This window comes from Mycteria americana, unplaced genomic scaffold, assembly GCF_035582795.1.
Source record: "Mycteria americana isolate JAX WOST 10 ecotype Jacksonville Zoo and Gardens unplaced genomic scaffold, USCA_MyAme_1.0 Scaffold_148, whole genome shotgun sequence".
Lineage (NCBI taxonomy): Eukaryota > Metazoa > Chordata > Aves > Ciconiiformes > Ciconiidae > Mycteria > Mycteria americana.
The window spans coordinates 35-14427 of record NW_027445488.1 but is presented as its reverse complement, the minus strand read 5'-3'; the positions used below and the strand labels follow the sequence as shown (position 1 = coordinate 14427).

At 53.0% G+C, this 14393-nt stretch overlaps 2 protein-coding genes across 2 annotated transcripts; one reads left to right on the top strand and one right to left on the bottom strand.

Annotated features, from left to right (window-relative positions):
• The first annotated feature begins 3687 nt into the window (after window positions 1-3687).
• LOC142403253 (olfactory receptor 14A16-like) lies at window positions 3688-6525 on the top strand. The gene is made up of 2 exons (XM_075489461.1): window positions 3688-4652; window positions 6414-6525. The coding sequence occupies exons 1-2, from the start codon at window positions 3688-3690 to the stop codon at window positions 6523-6525; spliced, it is 1077 nt and encodes a 358-aa protein (XP_075345576.1).
• Window positions 6526-12334: 5809 nt separating this feature from the next.
• LOC142403250 (olfactory receptor 14C36-like) lies at window positions 12335-14110 on the bottom strand. Its single transcript, XM_075489457.1, has 2 exons — window positions 14017-14110; window positions 12335-13293 (listed from the first exon to the last, which is right to left on the bottom strand). Exons 1-2 carry the CDS (start codon window positions 14108-14110, stop codon window positions 12335-12337), a joined length of 1053 nt encoding a protein of 350 aa, XP_075345572.1.
• Between the last annotated feature and the right edge of the window lie 283 nt (window positions 14111-14393).

Below are 14393 nucleotides of genomic sequence, written 5' to 3'. Positions count from 1 at the left end.
GGATGGCCGGGCCCAAAGAGTTGTGGTGACTGGAGTTAAATCCAGTTGGCGGCCGGTCACAAGTGCTGTTCCCCAAGGCTCAGTACTGGGGCCAGTTTTCTTTAATACCTTTATCAATGGTCTAGATGAGGACATCAAGTGCACCCTCAGTAAGTTTGCAGACAACACCAAGTTGTGCGGGAGCGTTGATCTGCTTGAGGGTAGGAAGGCTTTGCAGAGGGATCTGGATAGGCTGGGTCGATGGGCTGAGGTCAATGGTATGAGGTTCAACACGGCTCAGTGCTGTGTCCTGCTCTCCCTATGGGACATGACTGCAGTCGTTCATATGAATACTTCTATAAACTGCCATGAACATACTGAGTGGGAAAAGGTTCTTTTGGCCTTTATTTGGGCAGCAGCTGTCATTTCACTTGGCCAAAGGAATTTCCTACCAGGCTCATGTATGATCCCTGAGATGTTGCCCTGTCTCTATGAACTTCTCCATTAGAGCTTGCAGTTGCCTGCATGTATCTTGGACCACCACTGGCAACGCCAATGTCACCAGGTATTTGCATCTGAACACCTCACTGCTGCCCTCCATCTGCATTAATTAGCAAGGGAGCTGAGAGAAGGAGCTCCCATGCAGGTGCCTATGTTGTGCACTCCTGGACAGAGGCCAGAGGAATCCCACCTCCTGTGGGTTTGTGGCAGGCATGGGAGGGAGCTGAGTCTCCTTCAAATACTAGGAATGGAAACGCAGGATGAGATGCTCCATGGACTCAGCGGAATCCCTTCCCTCAGCAGGGGTAAGGGAGATCCCTGCCTGCCACTGTCTGAGAGCCCTGTCTAACAATGAGACCAAAAAAGGTGATATTTAGATGGAACTTTGTCTCTGAGAGGAGAAATGACTCTGTTAGAAAGAAGTGTCTCTCCCCAGGTGAGGGAGGGAACATGAGTGCTGCCTTCAGCCTGTTTCCCAGCAGGTTCCCCTGCAGCCCCAGGGACACGTGGAGGGAGCCCAGAGGGGGCAGAGAAAGTGCTGCCTTGGGCTGGTCCTCTGCTGCTGAGCTGGGCTGGGCTCCTGGCATGGAGGGAGCTCCTGGCAAGCGGGCAGCGCTGCAGAGAGACAGCTCTGCCCAGGAGCAGCTCCTCTGCAAAGGGCAGCAGGGCTGAGGGCACTGCCTGCAGGCAGCAAGGGGGGTGAGGGTGGTAAGAGAGAGGTTAAAGACAGATGGGAGTGGGAGGACAGAGGAGAGCTCACTTGCAGAATAATCTTCACAGCCCTCTACCTGGTAAGTCTCTGGCTGCAGGGCATTGCACCTGCAGCTCCTGGAAAGATCTCCTAAAGCTGGCACATCCCACAGCCTACGGGCTCTGCCAGGAGGGCTCTCACAGTTTCCCCAGTGCAGAGAAAATGACTGGCTTTGGAGCACGGCTTCCCTGCTGCACCATCAGAGGGACGGGGCATGTCGGCTGCCTTCACCCGGGGATAGCTGCAGAGTGTGAAGCTGGGGGTGCACCCAGGGGTGCCCAGGGCTGTCCTTGAGAGCAGGGCCCCTGCACCCCAGGGGCTGTGTGCTGGGGCAGGACCTTTGTCTCCTGCCAGGGTCAGCTCTCAGCTTACCTGGGGAGCTGCCAGCAGCAGTGCGGGGAGAAGCTGTGGGTGGAAGAAGCAACTGCTGGCAGGAGAGGGTCCTTCTGCTGTCAAGAGGGTGCTGCGTTGGTCGGGGCTGCTCACAGCTCCAGATCACCCCCAGGGCATTTCTGAGGGGACTTTTCAAGGGGAAGGTCAATGCAGGGACTACGTTAAAGATAAGGAGCTTTCCTGAATTTGTGTTTTTCATTTCCTATTTGGGGGGCACGGGGAGGTGGAAAAAGGGATCTCTCAAGTTTGAAGAAGTCACTGAGACTCCTGAGCTGTAACTCTGAGTGATCAGTAGGTCTGCCAGAAACCTCCTAGAGTGCCTTCAGCCACTCCTCTGCCTATGGACAGCACCAGCTTCACCTCTGCTGGACCCATCAGGGTGTTTCTTACCTGCACTGTTCCACCTGCAAACAGGACCATGCATGCAGCCAGTGCCCTGCAAACAGGCAGGTTTCTGTAGGGCCAGGCTGAGTGCACAGAGGTTGGGATGGGATCTGTGAGCACTGACAGGGAAAGACATGGGACAGGGAAACACCTCCCAGGAGGAAAATCTCCAGGCAGCAGAGATATGATCAGGGAATGAGAGGAAATGAAAACCAGAAATGTTGTGGGAGGGAGAATTCAGAAATCTCCCTATGATCCCCTCCGATGCAGACGCCTTCTTCTGAGCAAGCCCCCTCACCTCCTGTCCCAGCCAGCAAAGCCTCTGCCCTCAGGGCTGTGGGGTCCAAGGCGTGAACCACCTCCTCTGCATCCAGAGCTCCAGCAGAGCCGTGCTGCAGCTCTCCAGCCACGTGTCCATGTCCCTCTGCAGAGCACAGGGCTGAGAGCAACTGCCCAGTAATGTGAGTGTCTGGGAAGTGTTGTCCACAGCTGGGTGAGGGTAACGCCGTCCTGAGTGCCCGGCTGTCTCTCCACGTGCCTCTCTCAGCTAGACCATCACTGCATTTCTCCTTGTTTCTCCACCAGTCTGTGTTATTGTGATTGTTTTCTTGTTCTTGCTGTCAGGCTCTCTGGGGATGGGACCTGCAGCAGCCGAGTCAGGCACTGCTCTTGTGATTCCTCCCACGCAGGTGAGTCCATGGGAATGAAGAGTCCAAGCTGTCCTCTAACCTGTGGGGCTGTGGGCAATGCACTCTGTGTCATTCCCCAGCGAATGAGCTGACTCTCCCTTACTGAGATACCATCATTAGGACCCTTGGCTATCTCCTTGGGGTGTCTTTCCAAGCACTGAGATGCCCTCCAGGATGCAAATCTGTCCTATAGCATCTTGGTGTTACCTGAATGCCCCATGGAGAAGCACAGAGATGCTATGACCAAGGAAATGCTGCTGGGTTGGTGAAATGAACCCTGTGTGTCCTTGGGTACAAGTGGGGTGCTGAGACCTTGAGAAAAGGTGAGACACGTAGTGCTCGGCAGTGGATTTCTCTGCTCTCAGCAGTGCCTGGTGTCTTTTCAGGTTAACATGTGAGTGTGATTACCCTCTGTCTCAGAAAGGGACAAGCAGAGGGCAGCTGGGAACAAGACAGAGGGACAGAGCAGCTCCCCTCACTCTGCACTAACCAACACGCAATCCTCTGGCCTCGCAGGGCTCCCTTTGCTCTCCCTGAGTGCAGCAGAAATTATGAGGGTTTCTGAAATCCCAGAAAACCTCCAGCTGAGATGGGAGAGACCTGTGAAAAACCCTCTCTCTCTCAAACACTTTTGCGATTGTGGTTTCTTAGCAATGGGAGTGCAGATACTGACAAGCCCTTCTGCATTGGGAGCAGTTTTATCTGACAAATTCAAGCACCAGGACTGCCCACACCATTCCCAGGAACCCAGAGCTGCAGAGCAGGGCTGGCTCCATGGCAGCCAGCGGGCAGAGGCCCTGCTTCTTCTGGCACACTCAGCCAGCACCACCCACAGCTCCAGCCACAGAGCTGAATGAAGGTCTCATAGAACTGGAGAAGGGGCAGGGAGTGCGTAGTATGGAAATGGCTTTGGTTTCCCTCAGAGAAGTCTCCCCTAACTTGTCACTGTCCTTTCCTCCTTGTTCAGTACTCCTCACCCAGAGGCAGAAGATGTCTAATGGCAGCTCCATCACCCAGTTCCTCCTCCTGGCATTTGCAGACACACGGGAGCTGCAGCTCTTGCACTTCTGGCTCTTCCTGGGCATCTACCTGGCTGCCCTCCTGGGCAACGGCCTCATCGTCACTGCCATAGCCTGTGACCACCGCCTCCACACCCCCATGTACTTCTTCCTCCTCAACCTCTCCCTCCTCGACCTGGGCTGCATCTCCACCACTGTCCCCAAATCCATGGCGAATTCCCTGTGGGACACCAGGGACATCTCCTATGCAGGATGTGCTGCCCAGGTCTTTTTCTTCATCTTCTTGATGTCAGCAGAGTTTTTTCTCCTCACCGTGATGGCCTATGACCGCCACGTTGCCATCTGCAAACCCCTGCACTACGGGACCCTCCTGTGCAGCAGAGCTTGTGTCCACATGGCAGCAGCTGCCTGGGGCAGTGGGTTTCTCACTGCTGTGCTGCACACGGCCAATACATTTTCCATACCCCTCTGCCAAGGCAATGCTGTGGACCAATTCTTCTGTGAAATCCCCCAGATCCTCAAGCTCTCCTGCACACACGCCAGCCTCAGGGAAATTGTACTTCTCATGGTTTCTGTCTGTTTAGCATTTGGCTGTTTTGTTTTCATTTTTTTCTCCTATGTGCAGATCTTCAGGGCCGTGCTGAGGATCCCTTCTGAGCAGGGACGGCACAAAGCCTTTTCCACGTGCCTCCCTCACCTGGCCGTGGTCTCCCTGTTTATCAGCACTGTCATATTAGCCTACCTGAAGCCCCCTTCCATCTCCTCCCCATCCCTGGACCTGGTGATGGCTGTTCTGTACTCGGTGGTGCCTCCAGCAGTGAACCCCCTCATCTACAGCATGAGAAACAAGGAGCTCAAGGATGCAGTGTGGAAACTGATGACTGGGTGCTTTTCAGAAGCAATAAACTTGTTCATCTTCTGCGTGTCACTCATAATGTAACATCATTACAGACCCGGCCTGTCTTCTGGAGTTGTTGTTGCTGTTCTTTTGGGAGGCATTTTTTTGCTTTTATTTTACTGGTGATAATGTTGCCCACAAAGAAATGTCATTATTCATGCCACTTATGTGTCAGTATCTACGTTTCCTGTGTGATCCAGAGATTGTGTAAATGAGAACCCAGACTCTCTCTCTATTTAACCACACAAAGGTCCCTGCAGCAAATTGTTTGTCTGAGATCCTTCCTCCGAGACCTTCTCTGGAGCTGCAGGGCAGTACTTTTGTGCAGAAGTGGAGGGGAAAAGAGTCCTGGCTCAGCTGCACGGCCAGGGAGCAGCAGCGCTTGGCCTGTGCAGAGCTGCTCTCTTTTCACTTCCACACTCTCTTTCTGATCCCTTGCATTGGTGTAAGGCCTGAGCACTATGGCAGCTTGGTCACATTCCTGCTGCATGGCAGTCCTGTGATCACCGGCAAGGACAGGTCATGGGCACCTCTGGGACAGAGCTGGCATCAATAAAAGTGTTTCCATCATGAAAGGTGATCTCCTGAGTGCAGTGCCTGAAGGCTTAGGTCTTCTTTCAAAGTTGCTGTCAAGAACAAGCTCAAGAAAGTGCCCTGTTGAGGAAAACACCAGTGAACAGCTAAAGTGTGTGAGTGTGCAGGGTGGGGGCACGCAGCAGTGTCCCTTGCACAGCCAGGCCTCCAGGGACAGACTTGAAGGACCAGCAGAGCAGGGGCTGGTCTGTGACCTTGTTTGCTGGACACCCTGGGCAAGGTGCCCCAGGACACTCATCACAGACAGCCCCTTGCAACCGTCATTCCCAGCACTGGCCTCTCACCCCAGCCCGGAGAGGTTGGTTGTCGCTCCACGGAGGGACACCAAATGACTAGGTCAGAAGTCCATGTTTGCTTTGTTCAGAGGAGACTTAAGCATGCACATCGTGTGCGTGTGGGGAGGTGAACCCGAGTGAGCACAAATGCCATCAGCCATTCCTAGAGGTGCCATGAAGGCCAGTGGGACAGACAGTGCCTCGAGGCCACTTCCCTTTGAGAGTAACGTCCCCTGGGAAACCAACCACCTGAATGCAGCACTGGGATGTGCTTCTGTCAACCGAGGTCCCTGTGTCCATTCCTCAAACCATGGGGCATCTCAGAGAGGTGCAGAGCAGGGCGATACAACGCAGGGCTGAGGTGCCTCCCAGCCTCTGGGAGTGGCAAGAGGAGGCCAGAGAGTTACCGTGCCTGCTGCAGAGCACTTCCTCCGCGTGTGCAAGGGAAGGACTCGTGCCTCTGAACACCCCTGTGTGCATGAGGAGTGCATGAGGCCAGCTGAGATGTGGACCCCTCACATGGCCCTGCCATTTCTGTGTGTGACTCCAGGAACAAACCCCACTGTCCCAGTGAGATTCATCTCATGTGCCTTGGAACAGCAGAAATGCTCCTGTCTGCTCACATCACCCTTTCTGGATTGTGCCCTCAAATGTGTCAGAGCAGTCAGAGAGGTTCTGGGGTCCTTGGAAAAGGCAGACATCAAACCTTTCTTCCAGAAGGGCAAGAAGGAGGATTGGGAGAATTACAGGCTGGTCAACCTCACCTCGGTTCCTGAGAGGTGATGGGCCAAATACTCCTGCAGCCATTTCCAGGTACTTGTAGGACAAGAAAGGGACTGCAGAAGCTGTATGGGTTGGGGAAAGAAGGGGATGTTTTGTACCTGGACCCTAGCAAGGTTTATGTCATGGTCTCCCGTAGCCTCTGTACAGCCAGATTGGTGATATCTGGGCTGAAGGAATGGATGATGTAGTGGGTGGGAAGTTGGCTGGTGGATCAATCCCAAATGTCACCAGTGGTAGAGTCCTCCTGGCGGCCACTTAACATTGGTATCCCTCAGGGCAAGCACTTGGGCCAACACTGCTGAATGTCTCCATTAACTGCCTGTACAATGTGACGGAGTGCCTTTCCAGCTCCTTTGTGGATGATGCCAAACTGGGCAGAGCCCTTGAGCGACCTCATCTGGTTAACGCTGCCTTGAGCAGGACAGCCGGACAGGATGATGTTCAGGGGTCTCTTCCAACCTGAGTTATTCTATGATTCAATGGATCTTTTCCTTGGAGAGATTTCTGAAGACAGAACTGACAGAGGAAGAAGAAAAACCAGAGAGGCAGAAGTAGAGATATAAAACGCACCAGTATAAATACAGTAGTGCTTCTGAGGAACATTTCTCCACTCAAAGTATTGGTAGTAAATCTATGAGATAAATGTGATGAAACAAGCTTACTTTTATCTGCTCAGGTACTGGGCCACAAGGAGGGTGATGGTTGGGTACGGTATCACATGGTCTGTTGTGTCTCGGGAAATCATAATCCAGTAGGAAGCCAATGGCTGTGAAGGGGGCTGTGAGGTCACTTCTGCCTCTGGAGGTGATAGGCCAACAGCAGGAATGTGCCTGGGAGAGGGACTGTGAGGTCACTTCTTGCTGAAACAGCTGATAGCTCAGCCCTTGACTCATGGCGGGGGTATGTGCTTTTAAGCTCACATCTGCCAGGGTCTCTGACAGGCCAGCAGAAGGCACCTGGCTGGCACATTGACTGGGAGATCCCCTCTGCCGAAGGACCTAGGCTCGCTCCTGGAAGGGGGCTTACATTTTGGTTGTCCTGTCTCTCCTGCCTGAGTACACGATGGGACAGCAGCAGGCACGCAGCTTGGTCGTGTCTATCCGAGAAGCTGAAAGGCTAGCAGCCTTGGGAGATGATGGTGAGGTTACTTGTGTGTGGTCAGGTGACAGGCCAGCAGAAGGCTGATGGGTTGGGATGCCTGCTTGAAGGGTTGTTTCCCAGATGGTGGAGCTCTCCTTGGAGGTAGGAAACAGCAGGAGAGAGAAACACTGCCGCACAGTGCAGCTTGGAAGGTGGAGATTGGGCATGAGGAGGAAGAAATGTCACTCAAAGGGTAGTGCTGTGGTACATGAAGTCCTCCAGAAGGAGTAGGAGATCAGTCCATGTCTTTGTGTGGACAGCATAGGACAACCTGTGGTGGAGATGGCAAAGAGTGCAGGCAAGGCTGGAAGTCATCAAGTCAACCCAAGGCTTTTTCCACTTGACTATGGCAATTGTCTGTGCCACCCAGGCCTATGAGGAACCATGTTGTCCTAAGGCACTGGGGCCTCACTGCCTCCTTGCACACCCCCAGCAGGGCTGGGAACTCTCATAGCGTTGTCCTTCCCTCAGCACCACACACCCCACATCCCACTGCCCCAGGAACAGCCCTGAGCACTGTGTGAAGGACAGAAGCTCCTTTCCCTGGGGCTGGGGGTCAGAGCTTGGCCTTTCTGCTTCATAGAACAAAGCCAGGGTTTTCTCAGCACCTCACCTGCCTGCACAGTGCCTTTGCCTACCTGTCATCATGGCCTCCAGTTGTTTGCTCTAACGAGTCCCTGGGGAGGCTTTGTCAGTAATGGCCCTCAGTGGGGCTCATTAATGCTTCAAGGTACTTTGGGTTTGGCTTTTGGTGTTGACTCTTTGAGAGGTTTGTGCAATCTCCTCTCAGTACCTGAGGTTCCAGGACTCAGCACCAAATGCACCATGGGGCTCATTAAAATAAAGCAAGCCCTAATGAGCCCTAATGTGCCTTCCTCTAATTTTCTTCAAGTCTTCAAGATTTGTACAGATAATTTCGGCTGTTTCCTAATGTACTTATAGACAAAGATTTCATATAGCTTCTAATAAAAAGTTTTAATTGAAAAGGCTGTATTTTATTACTTTTCAGTTTAGAGACGAGATGATGGCAGCATTCTCCAGTAGATCTTGATCCAGGGTCTCTCCTAAGGAGGTCTGGACTGGTAGGGGAAGCTGTCCCTTGACACAGTATGGACACCCTCCCACCTCACCTCCCCAACCCCACCATTTCTCTCATTGCCCACCTGCGTCTTTTCCTTACATCAGACTTCTCCAGTGAGGGCTGCAGCTGGATGGTACAGCTCCTTTGTGCCAACTCCCACCTGCTTTCCTTAGAGAACTGGCTGCACACAGGCACAGATTGTTTTTCATATTTGCAAACAAAGGAAAATAAAGCATGATAAAGTTTCATCAACAATAAAACACACCCTGCAACCACATGCTTACCACAAGCTGCTGCTAATGAGGTTGCCTTTCCACAAGGGATAATCTTCTGAGAAAGGTTGTAGGGAGGTAGATAGAAAAAGGTAGAAATATAGACAGTTAAGGAGTTGGCTAGAGAGACAAATGGGCTACTTAATGGCAGGGTAAGCTTTTAACTCCCTGCTGTCACAGCAGCAGCTGGATGGGTGACAGGAATGTGAATGAACAAAGAGCAAGGGGAGGAGAAAACTGGAGTGTAATGGAGAGTGCCTTTGTCTAGACAGTCTGCTGGAAAGATGACTTTAGAAATGGTCATTGTATCAGGACAGGTGCAAATATATGAAAGACTAGAGAAATTAAATACACCATAGAGCAGGCAGAATAGCGGTAAAGAAGGTACACTGGAAGTTCAATATGTCTTTGTAATATCCCTTTTGAAATGTCACGGGATTGGTAGAGGTCTCTTGTGAGTGAGGACAAGCAAGTGTTGCACCCATCTTTGAAAGAGGCCAAAAGTGCAACCGCAGGCACCACAGGCTGTACAAGGTCACGTTGGTGAGGCGTGTGCCATCAATGAGAGTCTTCCTGGGTGAAATTTCTGGGCACCTAGATGAGAAGAATGTGTCCAAGAACCATCAGCATGGACTTACCAAAGGTAAACCATGCCTCACCACCCTGATTGCCTTCATGATGAAGGAACTGCATTTGTGCGTGAGGAGAGGAGAGTGGCCATAGTTCACCTCAGCTTAGGCAAGATTTTTGGCATGGTCTCCCTCAATATTCCCGTACACAAGTTAGGCCATTACAGTCTGGATGGGCAGACAAACAGATGGGTGAAAGACCAGTTGGATGATGAGGCTGAGAGAGCAGCGGTGAAGGGGTCATACCCTACCTGGAGGCCAATGGGACGTACTGGGGCCTTATGGGGCAGCACAGGGGACTTTTCTGGGCCCTCTGCAGTTTAACATCTGTATCCATGACCCAGAGGAGGCAACTCTCACCACATTTGCCAATGACTCTAAATGGGGAGGAACATTCCTGTGCCTTAGGGAAGCCGTTCAGGGGAGACATGACAGGCGGGAGGACTGTCCTGTCAGGAACTTCAGGGAATGGATGAAGGACAAAGGCCACGTGTACTGGTTTTGGCTGGGATAGAGTTAATTTTCTTCATAGTAGCTTGTATGGGGCTATGTTTTGGATTTGTGATGAGAACAGTGTTGATAACACAGGGGTGTTTTCGTTCCTGCTGAGCAGTGCTTATGTCGGAGTGGGAGACGGACCCGGAGTAACGATGAATCTCAATATGAGTATGGTCGTTCTCGTTTATTCAGATTACTTGACAGGTTTATATAGAAGCTAAGCAAAGCACGCGCTAACAGCGACTATTCCATTGGATAACTATACTTGTCCACGCACTTAAAACAGTTATATGATTGGTACAAAGTTGCTGTTCACGCACTGTTCACAAAGGGGGGTTTATCAGCACTTTCCCAGACTTAGTCCCGCTTATCTTGCTTTACCAAGTACTCCTTCTGCTGTTCTCAAGGGAATTTCACCTTGATCTCTGGCTCCCAGGCCCCATCAAAGGCTGGATTGCTCACATCAATCAAGTTGTGTCCTTTATCACTTAACCATTCTTCCACAAGCCCTCAGTCTGGGAGCTGCCAGCAGGCAGTGACAGTGGCTGCAGCACTCAAGAGACCCCCAGCAGCAAGCCCTGTTCTGACCATGGAGAGCTGTGCTGGCTGCAGAGGAGCTGCTGGGAGCACTGGGTTGCCTCTGGTCACCCATCATCTCCCCTGAAGGTGTCTCTGGGGTCCCTGGAACCACTGTAGTGACAAGGTGGAGAGCTCTGCCTGGTTGGGGGCTGGGGCTGGTACAAGGAGATGGGGTCTGGAATGAGGTTCCTGGGGCAGTTTCTCCTAGCTGTGCAGGCAGTGACAAGCCGGGCTAGATTTTTGGCCTGAGGGACTCTTCTTGAAGGTCTCCAAGGGCATGGGGATGGCCTACAGTTTCCCAAGTTCTCCACTGCATGCTGTCTTTTCTGGTGGGGCTCAGAGAGGCTGCCCGGCCTGCAGAGGGCCCAGGAGAGCTCTTGTCCTTCCTGTGGTCACAGCTGGACCTCAGCCGTCCAGCTCAGCCCTGGCTGAGGGGCATTATCTGGGGGTGAATTTAGGGGTAAGGGCTGATTCACGGGGTGAGAAAGGTTTTCTCAAGGACACGTGCTCGGCACAAGGACTGAAGGACCACAGCAAAATGATGTGGCTTCTGGGTCAATACTGCCTTCAGTGCAGGCCCTGACACAGGGTCCCATCTTCCCCATTATTCCACCCTTCAGGGGGACGATGGCCCTAAGAGATGGCAAGTGGTGGACACCAATCCTCCTCCAGCTACTTCCCAGGCCTGGTGGAGCACCAGGACAGCAAGGACTTCTGGCTCTGCATCGTGAGCATGCTTTAGGATAGCTGAACCCTGGGTATTATCTTGGAGTAGCTGAACACCAGCATTTTTCTCTCAGAGGAAATTTCCAGCCCTGGTGAGCTCCTGTCTGATCTCTCCCCTTCCCTCCTCTGAGCTGGCCTGGTGCTCCCAGCCCCTTCTCTATGCTCCTCACAGGGCCCCAAGCTGGCAGTGATGCTCTGCAGAGCAAGTGGGCTGTGGGATCATGGAGTGACTCCACACTGGCTGTGCTGGTCAGGGAGGGAAGCGGCTGCAGCTGGGTGTGCAGCAGTGCCACTGAGCTCCTTCCCAGGGGTCTAAAGCTGTGGAAGGAGCTCAGAGCATTTCTCATGACTCAGGATGTATTCCAGTATACACACTGAACCACCTTTAGGCTTTGACTGAAGGAGATGTGAATCACTCTCCAGTCTCCTTTTGCTGATCTTGTTGCGTCCCCACAGCCACCCCTGGGATGGCAGAGCCCTTGTTTGCTTGTGGATACTTATATATATCACTTTGCCTGGGTGACTCCACCTTGGATGGTCCCTTCTTTTGGGATGGCTACCCCCAGGCACATCACTTCCTTGGAGATGCCCTCTTCTGTCCTGGGGACTCCAGTTTCCCCTGTAGAAAGATAGGCAGCTACCATTCAGCTCTGCTGCATGTGGGAGAGCCCTGGGCAGGGAATTTGAAGCGCATTCGCCATCTGCAGTGGCACTGGTCACACGCAAATGAGAGCTGAGTCCAGCCCTCACTCCCCAAAATACCCAAAAACTCCTCACTCCTCACTCCCCAGTGCCCTCTCCCTGTGAGCCCACTGAGAACCAAGCTCAGCAACAGGCCATGGTGAGTGCAGTTCCTGGAGCCTAGTCAAGACTTCAGCAGGAAGAAGAGCCCAGCCTTCAGGAGCTGCCATGGGGAGATACCATTTATTACAGAGATGGTCCTCAGGAAGCTAGCTCTGACACTCTGATGACACATTTAGCATAATCCTCTGTATTATTTGGCACAGTAGGATCATGCTTCTGGAGATGTGGAGTGCATACAAACATTGCTGTATGAACATGATCATCCCAGATGAAAAACAAATAAAGCACAACCTTGTCCTGGGAAAAGCTAAGAATAGCCTGTGAGGAGAGATGGGCAGCTTAGTGCTGCTGAAGGTGAACACATGGAATCAGTTTCTTCACTGCTTCTTTGAGTTCCCTGTTCCTCAAGCTGTAGATGAGGGGGTTCAATGCTGGAGGCACCACCGCGTATAGAACTGCCACCACCAGATCCAGGGATGGGGAGGAGATGGAGGGGGGCTTCAGGTAGGCAAATATGCTAGTGCTGATGAACAGGGAGACAACAACCACGTGAGGGAGGCACGTGGAAAAGGCTTTGTGCCATCCCTGCTCAGAGGGGATCCTCAGCACGGCCCTGAAGATCTGCACATAGGACAGCACAATGAATACAAAACACCCAAATCCTAAACAGCCAGAAAACACTAGAATCTCAGCTTCGCTGAGGTAGGAGTGTGAGCAGGAGAGCTTGAGGATCTCGGGGATTTCACAGAAGAACTGGTCCAGGGCATTGCCTTGCCAGAGGGGTATGGAAAATGTATTGGCCGTGTGCAGCACAGCATTGAGAAACCCACTGCCCCAGGCAGCTGCTGCCATTTTGAGACAAGCTCTGCTGCCCAGGAGGGTCCCGTAGTGCAGGGGTTTGCAGATGGCAACGTGGCGGTCATAGGCCATGACAGTGAGAAGGGAATACTCTGCACCAAAAAAGAAGAGTACAAAGAAGACCTGTGCAGCACATCCAGAGTAGGAGATGGCCCTGGTGTCCCACAGGGAATTGGCCATGGATTTGGGGACAGTGGTGGAGATGGAGCCCAGGTCAAGGATAGAGAGGCTGAGGAGGAAGAAGTACATGGGGGTGTGGAGGCGGTGGTCACAGGCTATGGCGGTGATGATGAGGCCGTTGCCCAGGAGAGCAGCCAGGTAGATGCCCAGGAAGAGCCAGAAGTGCAAGAGCTGCAGCTCCCGTGTGTCTGCAAATGCCAGGAGGAGGAACTGGGTGATGGAGCTGCTGTTGCACGTTTGCTTCCTCTGGGTATGGTTATCTGTTGAAGAAGGAAAAGGCAGTAATGAGTTAGGCCAGACTTCTCCAAGCAAAATGTATTGCATGTCTCATAGCACCCCCACACTCAGACTACCTCTTTTCAGGAAGAGCTTTCTGCGGCTCCCTCACTTGAGGTTTGGGTATTGCTGGCTGAGGGGGCCATTCTCCATGGGTGTCTTCTCCATGGGGAGCCCAGGTAGCACAGAGATACTACGGGAGAGCTGTGCCCTTCTGGAGGGCACCCTGCAGCCCAGCAGGACACCCCAGGGAAACAGCTGAATGTCCTGAAGGTGCCTGGAGGAGCCCTGGGCACTTTGCTCCCACAGACACATCTGCAGAGCTGGACCCAAAGGGTCGGCATCTGAAGAGAAGCTGAACCTGCCACCCCCGACCCCCACCCCCTGCACTGACTCAGCAAACCCAGCTGTGAGAACAAGGGCAGCACAGGCAGGAGGGGATGGCAGTGAAATGCCACAATGCTCCTGCCAAGGGAGGAGGGACACGCAAAGACAGATGGAAATCAGGGGTTTGTCCTTCTCTGGGCTCTGGCTGCTGCAGGGGCAAGGATGCCCGAGACCCCATGGGCCTGAGGGCAGAGGCTCTGCTTAGGCTGGGAAAGGAGACCCGGGAGGAGTTGCTCAGGGGAAGGTGTCTGTGCTGCAGGCACAGCAGGGAGGTGCCCACATCCCCCTCCCCAGTGTTTCTGGCAGCAGCTCCCTCTCACTGCCTGCCCGTGTCTCTGCTGTTTGGAGCTGTTCCTGCCAGGAGCCATCTCCCTGTCCCCAGCTCAGCTCCCTCTCAGTGCTCACAAACCCCATCCCACTTGCCGTGCGCTCACCTCTGCCTGCAAACACCTCGCAGGGGCAGGGCACTGCCCAGGGGCATCTCTGTGTGTGCAGGGACTAAAGACCAGATCACAGGAAACCTGATGTGGCTGGAAAGGGGAAGTTGTTGCTGAGTTGGCTGGAGGCAGCCGGGTAAAGTGCTTTGAGGTGCTTCTCCCAGACTTCCTCGTCTCTCAGTGCAAGTGAGTAGGAGTCTCAAAGAGTACTCCTGAGTAGAAACAAGAATTTTGATCTCCAGTGCAGAACCCAGACAACC